The 21,589-nt window shown below is 38.1% G+C and overlaps 1 protein-coding gene across 2 annotated transcripts in view; it reads right to left on the bottom strand.

The window, feature by feature from the left end:
• Window positions 1–21,589, bottom strand: part of LOC135714476 (protein ovarian tumor locus-like) — a 104,018-nt gene that overhangs the window by 35,270 nt on the left and 47,159 nt on the right. For both annotated transcript variants that reach the window (XM_065237852.1, XM_065237850.1), the window contains exon 7: window positions 3,956–4,199. In XM_065237852.1, the coding sequence (XP_065093924.1) occupies window positions 3,956–4,199 (244 nt within the window). The remainder of the gene's footprint in view (window positions 1–3,955; window positions 4,200–21,589) is intronic.

The raw sequence follows: 21,589 nt of genomic DNA, 5'->3' as shown, positions 1-21,589 counted from the left end.
TTGAGTGTACTCTAACAAGTACTGAAGAGTTTGCCTGCCCCAACCTGCCCCATTGGAAATAGGGGAATTTACGTATTCTCGGCAACCTAAGCAGCGACCTTCTTATGTGTGCCTTTTTCTCTAAGGAACGCACACATATGCAGTATTGGTTTGTTTACAATCTTTTGCTGCTAGCTACTCTTACAGTTTCAGTCGAAAGAATTGTCAAAAACTGTTTTGAAACGCTTTTACAAAGCTCCAATCTTCTCTAGTGAGAGCGAGTATTGTCGGCAACCAGTTTTTCTTCGGCAACCGTTCAATTTGAACTGCATGTAAATCTGCTGTTCTATTATCGGCAACTCGAAATCAGCTACAATTTGTAGTGCGTGTGTTGCATTTCAAGAAAACCTTGCTAGATTGCTTTTTCTCAGTGGTAAAAATATAGTCAAATTGAAGCTGAAAGCATAAAGAATCGTTTGCATGCATTCAGCTAAGTGTTTTCGTAAGAAAATCCAGTGAAAATAGTGTTTCAATTTGGGTTGCCGAAAATAGTCTGTCATGCCGAAGCCGTCATTTCCCCTATAAGCGATTTGAAAATTTTTGGTTCTTATGTTGAATTCATTAAAGAGAGTGAAGAAATTATTCTGGCTACAATCCATGATTTCAGAGTTAACAAGTAAATTATGCGTTTGGTACGATACTTTAGTTAATAAGCTACCGAACGAAGTCAATGAGAACGTGTGGTATGAAGGTTTGCACCCATTATTCCCAAAAACAAAAGAAGCGCTCCGACCGAATCAATTTTTATCTTCATCCGATAGGCCGAAGTGAATTCATTGGCGTTTCAATGGTGTTTCAAATGTGTTAGGCCAAGTTTAGAATCCGTAGGCCGAGTTTGTCGTCAAGAAGCAGTGTTAGACTTTTGACAATATCTCAACGATTGATTTATTTTTATCAAATCTTACGGTACGTACGGAAAGGTAAATAAATTTGCAAGCCATCAGTGATAATAACATTCCGTTTGGTGCTAAACTGCGCTAGATTAAGAAATACTATGTGCGAGTTGTGCTTAATAGGCCGGAAATGGGGTAATTAACCCTATTGCATACAGAATGGATAACAAAAAATGGAAGGTAACGAAACCGTTCAAAGAACTATATGAACAAAGAAAAAAACATGTGACGACACAGCTTTACGAAAAATTTGGAGTAAGAGTAGATCAACCACGATCGGCTGGAGCAGGTACCAGTACAACAGGAAACGTTTGTCGAAGAGCATTTGGAAATCCCAAGCTTTTAAGCTCCGTGCTGAACATTGATGAAGAGTTAATTTTCAGATTCCGGAATATATTAATTGCTATTAACTGCCAAGAGCCAATAAACCCGGAAAAATTTGATGCATATTGCAAGGAAACATATAGGCTCTATCTTAAATTGTATGATTGGTACAAAATTCCTGCAACCGTGTATAAAGTTTTCGCTCATGCCGGAGAAATAATCATACATTCACCAGCACCACTTGGTTCATTAGCGGAAGAGGCAGCAGAAAGTAAACATAAACAATTGAAAAAATATCGAACCCATCATGCAAGAAAACGATCAAGAGTAGAAAATTTACATGATGTCTTTATTCGTGCCATTAATGAATCGGACCCACTGATCAGTTCCATTTGGATGGCAAAAAGACGACAGAAAAAAGTATCCCTGGATTATCCCGACATCGTGAAAAGTTTCATGATATTTGAAAATTCTGTAAGTGATTCAGTAGTCGATACTAATAACTTCAATGCCTTGGAGGAACTTATGAAAGCAGTCGATGAAATTGAAGAAGAATTTGTTCATGATGATATTGTAACAGAGGAATAAAAAGAAATTCGTTGAAACATATTTGATTTTGATTATTGTATCATGGCTTTTTGTATTTTTTTTACAGAAGATTTGTTGAAAAAAAAAACATATTTCCAAAAAAAAAGTTTTTTTTTTATTTTTTACGATGTTCCCCCCAATAAAACCATGGTAGGTTGTCTTTGTTCAATAGATTTTATTCTCTGAAAACAAGCTTGAAACTGTAACCGTTATAAAATCGTAAAAATTAAATTTTAATTAATCAAAAGTTAGGCCCTTTTCAAAAGTTGGTCGTGAAAATGTTGAAAAGTGATAACGCACACCTTATATTGATGAAACAAAGCAAGAATAATAGCAGAAATTGTAAAAAATGATAGAAATATTTTTGACCGCCTGGTTGTATGAAAATGCCCCATAGTGGAGTGGTCCTATGAAATCCATCTCTTGCCAAAACCTTTTTTACTTGAAGTTTATCATGAAAGTCATCTTCTAGAAACTTTTAGAACTCTTTAAGACGAATGTTTTATAGCTGGATTTGTTGCCTGTATATCTTCTAATAAAAAAGATATACCCAAATATAGTATTTAGTATAGTGTTTATTTGAATACACCTTTGCTGAGAAATTCAAAATAAGAAAACTAGAGCAAAAAAACTGTTTTTTTTTAAGAGCCACCCTAACTCAATTCAAGAAAATAACTCTGAATCGGCCAATTTAAGAGATACAAAAAAGTTATTTTCAACAAAGTTGCTTGAAATTAGCTAAGCTATAACTTTGCCGAAAAATGTATACCTTAATTTATTCAAACAAAAAAGTTAGATTTTTGATTTTAATGATAATAGGAACCACCCTAGAACTCATTGTCATAAAAATTAGGACCTAACTATAAGGAACAACTTTGTAGAAGAGACTTTTAGTCTTAAGTTTCAATTTCAGGCTCAAAACATATCATTCCACCTAAATCTGCATTCTGGACCACTGTGCAATGGTCTAAAACCGAAAAAAAAACGTGATCGTTTGAGATTTGAGAGGTAAAACTTCGTTTTGAGTTTATTGGGTCTTGGGGAAAGTTTCTTGAAATTGAAAAATCTAACCTTTGACACTATTCGTTTAACTAGGTGAACACTACACGGGCAACTACAACAACTCAGCGACTGAATTCAATTGACTCAGAACATTTTCTTTCCATACGAAATTTACTCATATTTGAAAAAAACAACTGCAGTTACTCATTAGCTATGAGTAACTGCAGTTTTTTTTCATGCTGAGTCAATTGAATTCAGTCGCTGAGTTGTTGTAGTTTGTAGTTGTACATGTTTTCCAAACGTCACTATAATGCATTGGTGTCTTCAGCAAAGTTATATAACATAGATATTATTACAAGAAAATTTACTGTAGACTTAAGCTTTCTATATGCTCGTTTAAGTTAGCTAGATCGTATTTAACATACATGACCCTGTGACAATCAGTGTTTCTATTAAAACATTTTTGTGTGGCTATTATACAAATTTTGCATGTCCTATAAGCTGTGCAGAAAGCAAAAATACACAACTTCGTAGAACACAGTATGTCTTTATCTTCACCTAAAGAAAATACTATATACGGTGATGATTTTCTGGGTACTGTTTGTCTGGATTTGACCAGAGACGATAGATAGAGACGCTGGCGTTAACGCTGAACCAAACGAACAAAGTAAATAAATATAACTGTTTCTACATTCTTAGTATTCTTGCCGAGATTGGCACCGCCGACCAGGTCGGCATTTATTTTTACTGAGATCTCATCAAAATTTCTGTTTGTCAGCTAAGATCTCATCAAAATTCTCGTTTGTTAGCTGAGATCTCGGCAAATTTTTCACTGAGATCCAGCAAAATAAAATGCCGAGTGCCAATCTCGGAAGAAAAACTAAATGTGTAGAGAATTTGTGCATCTTGTTATTCTTAAACGTATAGCAAGTATTTTAGGTGAATTTATTTTAGGCCACATGTAATTTGTTATTCAACCGTGCTGCTTGTTTGGCCATTTTTTTGCGCATATATATCCATCGTATCTGGTTTTGATATAGTTAATGCATGCTCCATTAATAGGGTATATCGTGAAATGCCGTTTAAATATATTACTAAGGAAGCTTTACCTTTTTCGTCTGTTACTGTAATATGATGACAGTCTGATACATTTCGAGGGTTATACGGTAAGCTCCAGGATCTAGTTTGTTCAGTTGTAATTGCTCGTAGCTTTTCATAAGGAATGGTATGACATTCGGCAAGCTCTTCAAGATAAACAACGCATGGTCCGTTGTTATGCTTCATCTCCTGGATGTAACCATGCAGTAGTTGGCTCTCATCATCTTTAAACTTTACCAAACACCGGGCGCCAACCTAAATAAAAAAAAATATTGATAATTAAATGGTTAATAATATTAAAGGATTCCATAACATCTCCCGGAAAACATTTGAGGGTGTTTTAAGGAAAGTGGTGCAAATGACAAACATGAAAAAGTGAGAAAATTGCCGTTTTTGATGCTTTGAGTAACATTTTATAAACGTTATTCACATTAGGGCTGACCATAAATTACGCAGACATCCGTTTCTGTTTGTCGCTTTTTTTTCGAGAGTTTAGCAACTGCAGTCTTAATAGGCTATTATCTCGGCTGTGCTCTTCATACAGTGTGTGTGTGTGTTTTTTTTGGCAGGGGGGAAACCTTCAAAAAGGCCATCGTGCCACCGCTTGATGGGATGTGTGGGATTCTTACCGCATTAAAACCTCTTTGGACGCCTTGCTCTTTTCCCCCGGAACCACTTGTCGTATTACTTCGGAGGGGGCCGTGCATTACGCACCTCACTTTACCTCAGCTAATTGGCGCTTCCAGTTCGCTGATCGTCTCTCCAATTTGTGAGCCATTTAGCTCCCAGCGTCACGTTCTACTCGGTTTTCCCCGGTGGTGGATTCAGCCTACTCTGACGGAGAGTTCTTCCGCCTTCGGCTTTCAGTTCGCACTTGTGTGAGCACATTACTACTTTCTAGTTGATCTTCTCGCCATTTTCGCTGCAGCGCTGACATGATCTGCGTTACTGCTCTGCTGACGGCGTTAAAGGTGCCCTACTCTCGACACATTTCTTCGACGACATTCTCCGTGCTAAGGGCGAGCATATCCTCTCGCACATCATCAAATCTAGGACATTCGAAGACCATGTGCTCTGGTGATTCTTCCACATTCCCACACTCCGGACAGAAGGGTGACGTTGTGTGTCCGAACCGATGCAGGTACTTCCTGAAGCAGCCATGACCAGACAGGAACTGCGTCAAGTGGAAGTTGACTTCTCCATGCTTCCTGTTCACCCAGGTCGAAAGAGTTGGTATTAGCCTGTGTGTCCATCTACCGTTCTCTGCTGCATCTCCTGCTACCACTTAGCCATCGACTCCGTTCTCACCATTTTTTGTACTCCTCTGGTTTTTCTCGTCATATAGCACTCGTGGTCCTCCGTCACGGTGATGCCGATTGGGATCATACCGGCGATAACGCATACTGCCTCCATCGAAATGGTTCTGTACGCACTCACGACTCGCATGGCCATGAGCCGGAACGTACTGCTCAATTTCCTTTGATTCTGCTTCGTTTTCAGCGCTTCAATCCAGGCTGGACCTCCATACCTTAGTATCGAAGAGGACACACTAGCCAGAAGACGGCTCTTGCTGCTGCTTGGACCAGAATTGTTCGGCATGATTCTGGCTTGCGTTGATGACCTTCGCCGCCTTCTCGCAAGCATATTCGATGTCGCTATTAAAGTTTAGCCGGTCGTCGATCATCACTCCCAGATACTTTAGCACGCGCTTCGTGTGTGTGTGTGTGTGTGTGTGTGTGTGTGTGTGTGTGTGTGTGTTCTCTCTAACCCCCACTGGCCGGCAGTGTTATTATGGAAGAACCCTCTCTACAATGTCGCATTTATGGTCATTGCAGACAGCTTTAGCCCGGGAGTTAGAAAGTTATAGCTCTATTGCAGATTCAGCAACCCATTGCAGAATGTCTGGAGAGTCACGACTATTCCGAGGTTACTTTCACTCACAATAAACCCCGCATTTATGCATCAAATGGATATTGGTCCAGGTTCGAAAATATACTTTTCAAACCTGGCACGTATTTAATTTATGTTTTTAAATTGTAAAATATATTTGGACTGGTCTCACCATGTTAATTTGATCATCCAATCCATGGGTTCCGTAATTTTGATTTTCTCTGAGCTAACTTCCTTTAACGAACACAAATTTTCTTGCATTGTCATGGTCATCTGGGAGGAGGTTCGCGTGTAGTGCTTTCCCCAGAAACAGTTCGCGGCCACCAACTGCCACCCGTCCAGTCTTGGGTGTATCCAGCGAGGCATCTTTCATATTGCTCGCAATCGCCGCCACCGGCGAGAGACCAGCAGAAAACTCGCGAGGGACACCTTATCAACACGTTCCCGGGCTAATTAATCAACCAGACCGATCTCTCAATAGAACTACGGGGGAGGTAGCTCATCGATTCTTCCGGTTCGCCTCCTAGCATCGTGCTATAAGGTACCAGGCGATAACCAGGGTAGTTGATCGATAGCTCGATGACGTCATTTCGTTGGCGTCTGCTATGGGAAATTCTCATAGCAGGCGTTGACGATGGGACGTTGTCGAGTTGTTGAATAGCAACTATCGTGGTAACTCACCGATTACCTGTCGATCTGCCAAATTTGGAAAGACGTCTGCATTGAATTGTCTCATATAATAATATTCCGCCCACTATATCACAAGAAATTGCGAGTAGATGAGTGGAATGGAGATAAGTTAAGCATTGGGTACAGGACCAAGTCTCCCCTGGGTGGTGCCAGAAGATGAGCGCAATAGAATCATCAAGTTGCCATAAGGCACGGAATGAGACTATTGCATGGCTGGGTAGTCAAAGTCTTCCATTCGTTAGTCATTTCAGGTGGATTAGAACAGGTTTAGGTTTAGGGTGGGCGTTGGCCAGATTTGGATTTTTCAGATATACACCCCTATTCTGTATTTCGTTTCGAACGAGATTCTCATGCAAAAAAATATTTTTTTGTGTGAGAGTTTCGTTCGAGGCGAGATACAGAATAGGGGTGATAATCCTAAATAGGACCTAGATTATTTAATACACTAGTAACCTCAACTTCTGTCACAATGTTTCATTGTGACTAATCAACACTCAATGGGTAAAATATCAAATTTGCGGTAAATTTGAAAAAAGGGAACTTGGAGTGTAGAGTGCACTGCCCACTGGACGATTCTGAAGCCTGACCAAGTGAGTGGGTTACGGGTTTATTTGATTGTACGTCATTTCCAAGTTACATAGATACATTCATACCATTGGCATTTTGTATTTGAGATAAGACAGAGACAGGATGCGGAGGGCCCGCTTAGGGGGAGCGTAACCCATTTTATGGCTTCCATTTATTAAATAGTTCAGATAGGCTGGAAATGATAGGTTCATGGTGAGAAAATGTACCATATGGTGCCCGTTCACTGATCAAAATTAGATTCAAATCGTCAGGCCCTGCCCTGGAATAAGGGAATTGACGATGATTTGTCCAGTTTCATTTTGCATTTGCATATAATTGTAAGTTTAGGTTTACTTTTGTAATTGTAAGATAGATAGTTTGCCTCAATTGAAACATTGAGTTAAACATGACGAATCATATCTCTAAAATAGTAGTAGTTACAGTGCCGCATTATCTAACTTTTGTTTTGTTTGTTTACATATAACTAATACTAATACCTCCTTGTTTTCTCTCTAATTTGTCTACTATGTCCCACCATCACGATGAGAGATGAGCTACCGTACATGGTACACGCTCATATACACTCCCAAAATAGTATGCCGCAAGTAAGTATATCACAGAGGCAACTAAAGATCCAGGAACAAAAACCGAAAACGCTGAACGGCAGATTGGTTTACAGTGGTCGACCAGGGTGTGTGCTGATAAATTACAAAATTACAATTACATCATTATTTCATACATCAGCTTGAATTGCGTTGATCGATATTACATTTTTTTTTTTTTTTTTGCTGTGCGCTACATCACCGGAGCCAGCAAAGTTCAACAATCCATCGTTGCTTATGCCTTTGTTGTCGTTTGGAACCAGTTTTGCGAGGTAGGTGACGATTGAGCGTATTTCTCACGTAAATTTTTTAAAAGGGCCTAGCCTGAACAATACGTAAAGAGCAAATTGAAACATTGTACGTCGCGTGAAAGTGGAACTTAATGAAGGCCTAAGTACTTTTTCGTAGTTTTTAGTTTTCGGATTTGAAAGATCGTCGGTTACAGTGGCCTGCTTACTGAGCATTGTTTATTTTGCGAAACTCGTTGTTGTCGTTGGTTCCGGGTTTGAATGGATACACAAATTTGAGCAACGGTATTATGTGATATGAGGGGCTCGGTGGCCTTAGAGCAACCGTTTTTGCTTACTGAGCAGAACATCATGAGTCTATTCTCAGGCCCATCCACAATCAAGATTCGTCAATCGTTTTATTTGTTAATATGACTACATGGTAATAACAGCAACTCGGTGATTAAAAAGGTGCTCGTCTGCCTAGTGGCAAACGTTTTTGCTTACTGAGCAGAAGACCGTGGGTTTAGTCCCAAGCTCCTTCGCGTTATATGATCGTTAGGACATCAATTCAGCTTATCGTTTACCAAAACGAACCCTGCTGCAAACCCAACCCTCTTATCCAACATCCCAGTGATTCCTCGTGGAAGTGCAGAGGTGTTCTCGGCTTCCATCAAAGCGAGTGTCATGTCAACACAATCCTTCCCATTCCTTTCTTGACCTGTGTTCGGGCGCGGCCGGCGCTGGTATTGCCTAATTTAAGATCACCAGTTTTTACACATTGAGGATGATTGCTAGTCCCAAGCATCGTCTATTGGTTCTCTGTGTAATTACAGCTGATCTGGCAATAACAGAGTAGCAACCGTGGGCGGTCAATCAAGCTCAAGCTCAAGCTCAAGACCGATCTCTCAATAGAACTACAAGCCGAAAGTGTAGCATCCGGACTCGGAGAACCGGGCTCCCGGGAGGCAATAAAAATCGACACCGAACAATGGAACTAAATCTGCGTTGTATATTTTGGAGGTTAGATTCAAGTTCAACCGAGCCACTCAAGGCAAACAAGATATATTTCAGCATACAAATTAACAAATTCAAAGCCAAAATGTGTTTAATTCGCTTGTGAAAAATACATCCGGCTGTGCTCTTCATACAGTGTGTGTGTGTGTGTGTGTGTGTGTGTGTGTGTGTGTGTGTGTGTGTGTGTGTGTGTGTGTGTGTGTGTGTGTGTGTGTGTGTGTGTGTGTGTGTGCATTCCCTCTAACCTCCACTGGCCGGCAGTGTTATTATGGAAGAACTCTCTCTACAATGTCGCATTTATGGTTATTGTAGACAGCTTTAGTCCGGGAGTTAGAAGGTGATAGCTCTATTGCAGATCCAGCAACCCATTTCAGAATGTCTGGAGAGTCACGCCCATTCCGAGGTTACCCCGCGTGTAGTATTACCTCTATCAATTGGATATTAGTATTACATACACACTTCCAGTTTCAAAATGTTCTTTTGAATCCTGGCACGTATTGAGTTTATTTATTTATTTTATTGTGAAAAGTATTTGGACTGATCTCACCATGTTAATTTGATCCTCTAATCCATGGGTTCCATAGTTTTATTTTTCTCTACGCTTTGCATTTCATTTCGTGATTCACCTACGGAACTTGCAGAAACTCAAACGCAGCGTACGCCATCAGCGCCGCAACAAAAACACATAAGGAAAATGAAATCCTTCCTCTAGTTGTCGCGGTCCTTCACTTTCACTCGCACAGGACGATGGAAAATTTGAACTTTTTTTCTTCTCTTCTCTGCAGTCGTGGCTTTGCTCTGCGATTTCAAGAGTCAAGTTATTAGTGTTGTGCTCGGACAATCCTACTCCGGAAAATGGATGGCTGAATCAGTGGTAGTTTCACCAGTAAAAAATAGCACCACTTACACTGGCGCCCACGACACAACACACTTTTCGATTACGACTTTCTCTTTCTCTCTGGTTCCAGCAAAACACCAACACACTACAGCTTAATTATTGCATGCAGTTTTTTGAATGAATCGCGAACACCGCGCGATCTCGCAACACTCGTCTAACTTCTTCTCATCGAGACCGATAATTGCACACGCACACTAGTAATCCGCGACGCAGAACAACGCGATCCGAGATTAGGCGAGGTGCGACTGCCACCGACGTCGTGCTGGATGCCACCGTTGTTGTTGTTGCTGCTTATGCGATGCAAACTACTGCCAACGCACACAATCACCTCTATCTTTTCTTGGTGATGAATCGCATCCAGGTAGGAGAGCGAATACAAAATCGATTCGACCAAACTCACACCAACACCACTGCGCTTCTCTCAAAAAGTGCAAACGCAAGCGGGAGACAGAGAGAGCTATCACTTCAGCGCGAGAGGGAGAGGTTGAACGAAAAAAAAAAACAAATTAGAGTAAGAACTCCTTCACTGTTAATGGAGGCTGAGAACCCAGTTAATATTCAACTTTTCACCACTTTACCGAACTTGTCAGCGATGGAAAATATCACTTCCGCAACGTACGCGATTCCGGCTAGCCCGGGGAACACTTTTCCGACGATACCAAAAATCACTTGAAGAAATCATTGTTCCTGATAGTGGGATTTTGTAACTTGTTTTTCAAAATACTTTTAAGGCAGAGAATTTCACTCGAATCTTTAAGCTGTCAGTGTCATTTTAACTCAAAATTTTCCAATCTTTCCGAAAAAAATACTTTTGAAACTGGAAAAACACGGAGTACATCCGAAAAGGGCCAAAACTTATTAAGTTATAAAAAAAAACAATATTTAATCAGTAATATCTTCTAAACGGTGCATCTTAGAAAAATGTTACCGAAGTACTTTTTGTTTGCAAATTTGATGTACTTTCATAAAATTAGGGTGACAAACTTTTTTGACTTTTCTTAATAGCTTTTTTGAAAATTGTATTTTTTTAAAAAACAATTTTTTTCATCGTAACCTATTTTTCTCCAGAACAACCTACTGTGCACTAGATAGCATTTTCAGTCAGCTATAACATAAGGATAATAAAAAAATTATTGACATGTCACTTTAAAGGGAAAATTTATATTTTAGTTCAAAACACAAATACCAAACTTTTTTTTACCGTGCATATTTTCTCCATATAACACCAACAATTGTCTAAAACTTCACCCAAGACACCAAACCAATCGGACAAACCGTTTCCGAGATACAATTTTTTGAAGATATCATGTGCATTTTTCATAGGCCCTTCTCATAAGTAAGGCTAGATTCAAAATGGCGAACCAAGTATGCAAAACGGCGTTTTTCTTCCCCAAAAACTTGTATGCAAGCTTTCATGCAAATCAAAAAAGATGAAAATTACTCGTTGCTTTAATGATATGGAACCGCTCTTCTTCGAAAATATAAGAAAAGGAAATAATTAATTCTTTGGATAAACGATAAAGAAAGGACTATTCCTTTCTTTAAATATATAAAAGAGAAAATAATTAATTCTTTGGATGTATGATAAAGAAGGGAATATCCCCTTCTTTGAAAATATAACAAAAGGAAATAATTAATTCTTTGGATATACTATAAAGAAGGAAATATTCTTATGATAAAGGAGGGAATATTCCCTTTTTTGAAAACATAAGAAAAGGAAATAATTAATTCTTTGGATATACAATAAAGCAAGGTTGCAAATACTCATTTAAGCTAAAATAATGTTTTTCGGAATAATAAAACCAAAAGATGGTATGATGGCATGTTTTACTTGTAACTTACATACAAGAAGAGGTTACAAAGTATGCGTTAGAAACATAAAACCTGTAAATTTTGCTTTCTATGAGTCACAATCAGCGATTTGCTGATCGCTGAGTGAGTGAGTGAGTGAGTGAGTGTGTGAAAAATCGCTGATTGTGACTCTCATGAAGTGAAATAAACAGGTTTAATATGTCAAACACATTCTTTGCAACCTCTTCTTGTATCCTACCAATTCAAAGTATGATCATGGCATCTAATTATTTCATAATTAAAAAAAAAAACATTGTTTTAGTTGAAATGAGTATTTGCAACCTCGCAATAAAGAAGGGAATATTCCCTTCTTTGAATACAGGGTATTTGGTTCCGGGTTTTACATATTTTCAGGGTAGATACCGTGACCGCCCCTTATTGTGCGCAGTTCCTAATTGTGCGCATTTCAAGCATTCTTTCTACATTTTACGAACATTACTCATTGTTATCACCACAATATTATTTTTCTTTGAAGCACTGTTGAATAACATATCTGAATTCACAATAATATTTGTATTTTACAGAAATTAAGTGAACAAAATAAAAAAAACGCAATCTACAACACTGAAAACGTTAAAAAATCAGCTACGTTAGCTTGAACGTTTGCACCGCGTTCGAAGTGTTGTTTTAAATTTCGAAGTGAAACCCAGTAAAAGAATTGGAATATTTACCGCAGTTGGTAAGATGTATTTGCATTAATCGTATCCTACTCAAAAACTAGCGGTTACATACATAATTTTTGTGCAAAATTACGATTTACTATTGCGCAGAATTAGGCACCATTGTTTTTATTTATGTTCCTAATCATGCGCAGAGTGCTCCAAGATGAATCGTGGCCGGAAGAATGTGCAGTACAATCAAAATCACATGGTTCTGGCCATGGATATGGTCAGAAGAGGATTTTCGGTTCGTCGAGCCGCCAAAGTCCATGGAATCCCTGAGAGCACTCTTCGTAAAAAAAATTGCCCTTGGCACTTCGGAAGCAATGCGTCCAGGAAGACCAACCGTTTTAAATAAGCAAGAGGAGGACCGCATCATCCAGTGGATAATCGAGATGGCTAGGGCTGGCTTCCCGGTGGACTCCCAATGTCTGAAAACGTTGGTCGCATAAAGGGTGATACGGTCAAAATTTGGTCAATATCAACTTGACGTATTTCTTTCAATTTTGCATTTAAAAAACCTGAACACCCCTCATTTTGAAGGTGTGTGTGTGTAGAATGTTGCTCCTATTTTGATTTTGGAATTCACTCTTCAGTTGTCAAAATGCCGTCCAAGCAAGAAGAGCAGCGTATCAAAATTTTGCTCGCGCATCGCGAAAATCCGAGCTACTCGCACGCAAAGTTGGCAAAATCGCTAAAAGTTGCCAAATCAACCGTTACAAATGTAATTAAAGTGTTTGGGGAAAGGTTTTTGACAGCCAGGAAGTCTGGATCGGGGGGAAATCGAAAACCGGAAGCCGCTGAGACGACAAAGAGAGTTGCCGGTAGTTTCAAGCGAAACCCTAACCTCTCTCTCCGAGATGCCGCAAATAAGCTGGGTGTATCGTCTACAACTGTGCATCGAGCCAAAAAACGAGCCGGACTATCGACTTACAAGAAGGTAGTGACTCCAAATCGCGATGATAAACAAAATACGACGGCCAAAGCGCGATCCCGGAGGCTGTACACGACGATGCTGACGAAGTTTGACTGCGTGGTAATGGACGACGAAACCTACGTCAAAGCCGACTACAAGCAGCTTCCGGGACAGGAGTTTTATACGGCAAAAGGAAGGGGAAAGGTAGCAGATGTTTTCAAGCACATGAAACTGTCAAAGTTCGCAAAGAAATATCTGGTTTGGCAAGCCATCTGTACCTGTGGCTTGAAAAGCAGCATTTTCATAGCTTCCGGGACTGTCAACCAAGAAATTTAAGTGAAAGAGTGTTTGAATAAACGTCTGCTGCCTTTCCTGAAGAAACACGGTTGTTCCGTACTGTTTTGGCCGGATTTGGCATCTTGCCATTACGGTAAAAAGGCCATGGAGTGGTACGCCGCCAACAACGTGCAGGTGGTTCCCAAGGACAAGAACCCTCCCAACACGCCAGAGCTCCGCCCAATTGAGAAATACTGGGCTATTGTCAAGCGGAACCTAAAGAAGACCAAAAAAACTGCTAAGGGCGAGCAGCAGTTCAAGGCAAACTGGCTTTCTGCGGCGAAGAAGGTGGACAAGGTGGCTGTACAAAATCTGATGGCAGGGGTCAAGCGTAAGGCCCGGCAATTCGGATTTGGAAAAGCGGAAGCCTAACTGAATATTTTTCCTGAATTTTATACTAATTGAACTTGAAAAAGAAATTTAATTTGATTTTTTAAATAAACGATTTCACCGATTTACACGCGTTTTCCCTTGACCAAATTTTGACAGTATCACCCTTTATTACCTTAAATCCACAGGACATTCAAGTTTCCAAAAAATGCATTCTCCTGGTCGAAAATGGTTAACACTATTTTTGAAACGGCATCCCAACATTTCCCGAAAAATCCCAGGTGCCCTTTCGAAACAAGTATGTATGTCACTGAAGGTAAAATTAGGAGCTGGTTTGAAGAAGTCGACCGGCATATTGAACAAGCTAGCTTGAAAGATGTCATGAAGCATCCGACCCGAATTTTCAATATGGATGAAACATCAATTCGACTTGTGCCCATAAAAGAATCTGTAAAATTCTTCAATATACAGTGTAATTACATTTTGTTTTCCTTTTACATGCAATAACCATTATATTCCAACAATTTATTGCTATTTTTTAGCTGCGCACAATTAGGAACAAATGTGCGCACAATTAGGAACATGCGCAATAAAGCGCGCATAATTAGGCACCCAACATCGGTGTATAAAATGATCGATTTTGACACAATGGTCGGGTTACCTTTAATATTAATATATTGTTTCGATTGTTATAGATATTAGCAATACATTCTACTAAATAATTAATTTAAATGTCATTTTAAAATGTCTAATGTAATGTTTAAATCACAAAAACATCTTAACTGCGCACAATATGGTACCTTCACGGTAGGTCTCCTAAAGTTATGAAAAAATCCCCATGAAACATAGGGTCGGAAATGACTGCTAAATGAGTTATTCAACATTCTGTTTTTTTTATTGCCAACTTTGATTAGCTATATTTTTTTTTAATTTTAATGTGGTTTTCTAATTTCAACATACTAAATGAAAGTCTTAGCTATCAATGCTCTTTAGAAAAGAACTCGATTAAAGTTAATTATCATACATCCCTCCCCATGGACATGGAGGTTGACGGTACTGAAGCAAAGGGTTATGTTTAATTTCTTTATATTTGCAACGATGATGATTTCCCATAGTGACACATATCACCTTCTTAATGCTTCAGTATACCTCAAACGATTAATTCTTGGTTGTTAATAGAACTTCCTTGATGCAATCGGCTGCTTCATGCAGACTGAGCAATTCTGATTATAGTATCAGATTTGTTATGTATACAGAGGAACTGGGAGGGCTTATTAGAAACTTCTCACCAATAAAGTAATGACCTTCTAGTAAATTTTGCATATCATTTTATTATTATTTTATTTTATTTAAGCATATTATTTTTGTTACAGTCAATTAGCATTAGCATACAATACAAGAGATTTAATATTACTTGCTCGGTTTTGCGTAAAATAATCAATATGTATTTTGCTTGTAATTACCTTTGAATTTTTTTTTTGTGATTTAAAAATTTTCCTAGTTTGGTTAGAAGTTTCGAAGCTAACACATGTCCACAGGCCTAATAGAAAGATAGACAGACAAAGCGTATCATGAAGAATAGTTGCATGCAGGGTTGCTTCCACTCACTTAGATGAGTGATTTTCGGAGTTTTGAATTCGTTAGATGTTGTAGTGGGGGTTTGTGTTGTTGGATGCGGGGGGAGATTGGAGGGCGGGTGTTTGACGCATAGAGCCTGTCAATTTCGCTTTCAGAGTGTCGCAGTCAGCAGTTTTATGATTCGTGAGCGCTCGCGATTCGTAGAATCGTTGATTGTGACTGCCAGTGGATTTGGCGGGTTTTGTGTGTCGGACGCTTGCTTTTTGGCCTTTTCTTGTGTCTAACAAGTGCAGAGTATCATTATAGCGTCTAATGGTTTTGAGATTCCTGGTTGCGTGAAATATACTTGTGAGAATATCTTTTTGAGATTTTAGTTGTCACGTTTTGTTTGTAGTTTATATGTTATTTCTTTCATGTAATTATCGTAAATAATAGTTATTCAATAATAGATAATTCATCCATATATTCAATAATAAATTTACGAATGACTATAATTTGGATACCTAACAATTGGACAGAATCACTAGCAAGAATAGGTTGTGTTCGCCTTCGAAAATATCGATTCGTTTTTTCAGGGTTGTAGTTTTGGTTTTCATCAGTGGCCAGGCTCTGATTGTGAACGATTTAGGTAGTATTTTTAGGTAACTATTTAGCTCTTAGCACAACTTTACTACTACGAATCCACAAAAGACATTAAATTGGAGGCGGATTCTGGTACGGAATTACAGGCTGCTATTCTGAGCAACTTATCTTCATAAAATTAAAAATTACATTTTGGTATTAATTAGCAAATATGAATAGTAGTTAACTTTAATAATTTTGATAAAACAATCATTTCATCCAGTTCACTTTAAAACAAACAAATATGAAAGGAGATGGCTTAGAATAAAGATAAAAGTAATAAGCGCAATATTAAACGACATTAAATTTGAATCTGATACGGTAGGCCATATAACAGAGTCGATAGCCATTGCAAATCAACCATCTCTACCTGCTTATTTTCCTAACTTTCACTATTATTGCTGTTACTCTGACTATCCCCTATGTTCAACAGCTTTCCTTACTATCCGGTATCGTAAACAGGATTCATTTGACCCCTGTGGTTATTATTCCGTGATGCCAAATCTATACCTCTACAATGGTGCAGTATGGACAGCGATTTTTCGCTGGTGACTTGGCCCTATGACCCCCTTCTGTGCTTGAAAATGAAAAATGAAAATGATTAAAGTTAATTATCATACATTAAAATTGAAAAGTATGTTGAAAGTACCAAAAAAAACTGGTGAAATTTCATACATTTTAGCGGTTTTAAGTTGATTTTTTTTATTGCTGTTAATTTAGTTGTTCTACAAAACATTCTCCATGCAGTTCCCTAGATTTGTGCCTTTGGTAGTAACCTTGTAGGCTTTATGGTTTCTTCGTAATTATTGATTTAAAACAACCATAAAAACTTGTGACGTTTTCTTAAAATGCGCTATAGTCACCCTTTTCGTTCGTACGTTCGGCTGTTGCAGTGGATTACGCACATGAAAATTTGGTAGAATGTTATTGTAAATGTTGAACTACATTCTTAACTTTCGATTACCGCACATCTCCTGCACCGAAAGAAAACATAACTGCGGAGATGTTTCGCGGTATCGAATATTGCTCAGTCTCAGCAGAAAGCACAACGAGAGACACCGAATCGGCGAATTCTGAGAGTGGAAGGGAGAGAAGTAGGTAGTGGTAATAAGTCGATGTTCCTTTTATTTCATAGCACTCGCAGCTCAGCTGCGGTGCTATTTTAATGGAGGAGTGTGCAGCTCCGCTGCTTCTGTATATACACTTAGATTTTTTTACAGGAGTCAGTATTTTTTATTGGATTTTTGGAATACTGAAAAACTAGATTAAAATTCATATGACTGTTATTCGTAAAGATTGGATAAATCGAAAAAAAAAATATTTATCATCATTACACGGGGTTAACAGAAGTAAGTCTGTACATTTTCATAACACATTTTATCAACTTTAAACTTTTCACAGATTTTTTTTTTAAATTTTACCGAAGAGTTCAACAATTCATAAACTTGGTAAAAATGACTGACTCGATAAGTGTGTACTGATGTATGGTTGGTGAAGAGGCTAGCATCACGGGCTAGTCAATGCCACCCATTTCCACTTATAATTCAGTAATACACTATTTATTCATTTCTGTTTGATATGTTTACAAAGTTTGACAAACAGAAATGAGCATTGTGTTTGTAGTGTAGTTACCAATTTTCCAAGTCATATACTTCAGATAACTGTTCAAAGTCCCAGATTTATTTTAACGGAATCATGAACAAAAAACCAAAGCCCACGCGATCGATCTGAAGGGATCTTTTGGCTGACTAATGAAAAGCGGGAGACAGAACATAGAAATTGTTTTAAGGTGATACGATCCAGAACCTCAGGCTCTGGTTCCACTTCGCTTTTTCCAGGAGTCCATTATCTGCTACCGGAAAACATACTATAACAAAACTGTGATGACAATTTAGTGCCTCAAATCGCAATAGTGCACGAGATTAACTCCCTAAAAAACTCGAAGTGGCAATGAAAGTGCCTATGATTTATGAACGCTGAATCGTATCACAATAAGAACTCAGTATGTTCCAATCCCAGGTTGGAAATTTTCTCAACTTCCCTGGACGAAGAGTATCACTGTGCTTGTAATAATACAGATTCATGCATTGGTTGGCATAGAAAGTTTTCAATTAATTACTTTGCATCTAGACCACTTAATTGAGAGCCACCAAAAGACTTGCTACAGAAGCGTAAAATGCCTAGAAGTCCAATAAAGCTATGCAGCAATTCCATAGAAAAAGGTTATAGTGGGTCTCAGAATTTCATGAAAATTGGTATAATTCTTCCTTATCAAAAAATATTGGACTCGTATTTTTTTATTGCGCCATTAGGGGCCTGTTCATAAACTACGTAGACAGTTTTTTGGGATTCTTGACCCCCCCCCCCTCCCCCTGCGTGGACAATTGTCCATACAAAAAATTTAAAATTTGTATGGGCCGTGGATAATTATCAAACCCCCCCCCCTCCTAAACTATCTACGTAGTTTATGGACAGCCCCTAGGGTGACCATTTCCGTGTTAGGGTGGTCCAAAAAATCATTTTTTTCCAAAAATGTCTTTTTTCAAAAATTTATAACTTCTGAACCTCTTGACCGATTTTTACGATTGATCCTTCAAATGAAAGATGTTTTAATGTAGTTTTAAGAAAAACTATGAAACACTCAGAGATATTTGATTTTGTAGAAAAAAAATATGTTACAAATGCTTTTTCTTGATTTTCACTGCGGGGTCTTCAACAACTTCTTATTTTAGTATTTTTAATTGAAAGATCATTTAATTTTACATAACATATCAAAAAATTAGCGATGTCGGAGAAGCAGTTTTGGAGATACAATTTTTTTTAAATAAAAAATTATTGTTCCGCAATATATGCACCACACGTGCATGGAAACGATGAAGACGCAAGGTAGTTCACAATGCGTCTCCATCGAGTCACAGCAGATGTGACTAATGAAATCTATGAGTAACTTACAAGCTGGGTGCAACATTCAGTTCAGCCTGGAGGCTGTCCATAAACCACGTAGACCAATTTTTAAACATTGCAGATCCTACCTCCCCCCTCGTATACTTTACTAAAATTTTAAAATATTTTTACCGAGCGTATACTGTGGCTGGATTCCCCTCCCCCATTGAAGTCTTCGTGGCTTTAAAACAGGCCCCAGTTTGACATTATTAATTTTGGTATCAAAATTCTGGGAGAAGTACTTAAATGCTACAAATAATGACGAGGTCGAAGAAAAATCAGTAAAACATGAAGCATTTATTTTCTTTAATTACAATTTCACACATTTGTCTTCCGTTGAAAATGAATACCGTTTGACAATAATATACTTTTCGTTTTGAGGCTTAAAACTATGGAATGACTGTGTCCCCGAAATTTGGTTCACATGTATATAACGGGTTTTCAATTTTCTTTCCATTTTATTGTAATCGGATTCCGAAAAAAACTGATAGTGTATTTTTGAATCTGGCTTAGAAATAGCCCATGAGTAAAGCCACCATATAACAATCGGTCAAGAGGTTCAGAAGTTATAAATTTTTGAAAAAAGACATTTTTGAAAAAAAATTATTTTTTGGACCACCCTAACACGGAAATGGTCACCTTAATGGCGCAATAAAAAATACGAGTCTAATATTTTTTGATAAGGAAGAATTATACCAATTTTCATGAAATTCTGAGACCCACTATAACTTTTTTCTATGGAATTGCTGTATGACTATAAATCTTTAGTTATTCAAGGGAACCCTAATTTGCGTTCGAAGATAGTACTGAGAAGGATTCAAAGGGAATTCAAAACAATTTATCTGACCTTATGAAGGGTTTGCATGGAACTTTAAGAAGAACTACAAAGAGAAATCCTTACACCTCATAAAAGAGGTGTTTTGTATGAAGTGTACGCATTTTGATGCATTTGTTAAGTGTTTGGATATTCTGCACGGTACTCAATAATATTTGAGAGTTAAAATCAGACTCTTAAAAAAAATCAAAATCAAGCAATGACAGCGGTATGCACCATGCATTTGAACCCTAGTCTCAACCACTACAAACTAGAGAACAACGAATAGAAGATTAGGAATCACATGGATGAAAACTAACTAACTCATTTTTTCCTTGTTTCAAGATCATCCAAGATCATTCAAGTGCCCGAGATTAACTCCCTAGAACACTCGAAGTGGCAGTGAAAGTGCCTATAATTTGTTGACGCTGAACTTAGTATGTTCCATTCCCAGGTAGGAAATTTTCTCAACTCCCTATTGTGATTTGGGGCATTGAATTGTCATCACAGTTTTGTTATTGTATGTTTTCCGGTAGCAGATAATGGACTCCTGGAAAAAGCGACGTGGAGTCCGAGGTTCTGGATCGTATCACCTTAAAACAATTTCTATGTTCTGCCTCCCGCTTTTCATTAGTCAGCCAAAAGATCCCTTCCCGTGTAATGATGATAAATATTTTTTTATCGATTTATTCAATCTTTACGAATAACAGTCATTTGAATTTTAACCGAGTTTTTCAGTAATCCAAAAATCCAGTAAAAAAATACTGACTCCTGTAAAAAAATCTAAGGCATAACATTTGATAACGGAACAAAAGCATTTGTAAACAAACTTTCTAAGGCCCTTTACACGCGAACCAAAGTACGCCCACGCAAAACATCATCGGATAGGGGCAACTATCACCTTTCCGAAAGTGGTATTGGTTTGAATACAGAAGCAGCGGAGCTGCACACTCCTCCATTAAAATAGCACCGCAGCTGAGCTGCGAGTGCTATGAAATAAAAGGGACATCGACTTATTACCACTACCTACTTCTCTCCCTTCCACTCTCAGAATTCGCCGATTCGGTGTCTCTCGTTGTGCTTTCTGCTGAGACTGAGCAATATTCGATACCGCGAAACATCTCCGCAGTTATGTTTTCTTTCAGTGCAGGAGATGTGCGGTAATCGAAATTTTCATGTGCGTAATCCACTACAACAGCCGAACGTACGAACGGATAGGGCGACTATAGCGCATTTTAAGAAAACGTCACTAGTTTTTATGGCTGTTTTAAATCAATAATTACGAAGAAACCATAAAGCCTACAAGGTTACTACCAAAGGCACAAATCTAGGGAACTGCATGGAGAATGTTTTGTAGAACAAATAAATTAACAGCAATAAAAAATTTCAACTTAAAAACACTAAAATGTATGAAATTTCACCAGTTTTTTTTGGTACTTTCAACATACTTTTCAATTTTAATGTATGATAATTAACTTTAATCGAGTTCTTTTCTAAAGAGCATTGATAGCTAAGACTTTATTCTTTCATTTAGTATGTTGAAATCAGAAAACCACATTAAGATTAAAAAAATATAGCTAACCAAAGTTGGCAATAAAAAAACATAGAATGATGCTTAGCAGTCATTTCCGACCCTATGTTTCATGGGGATTTTTTCATAACTTTAGGAGACCTATCTACCCTGAAAATATGTAAAACCCGGAACC

The sequence above is a fragment of the Ochlerotatus camptorhynchus genome, unplaced genomic scaffold (assembly GCF_037179485.1).
Source record: "Ochlerotatus camptorhynchus isolate MF236.1 unplaced genomic scaffold, CSIRO-AGI_Acam_v1.1 ptg000651l, whole genome shotgun sequence".
Classification (NCBI taxonomy): Eukaryota; Metazoa; Arthropoda; class Insecta; order Diptera; family Culicidae; genus Ochlerotatus; species Ochlerotatus camptorhynchus.
Note: the sequence above shows the minus strand (reverse complement) of the source record. Positions and strands in the feature narration are given on the sequence as shown.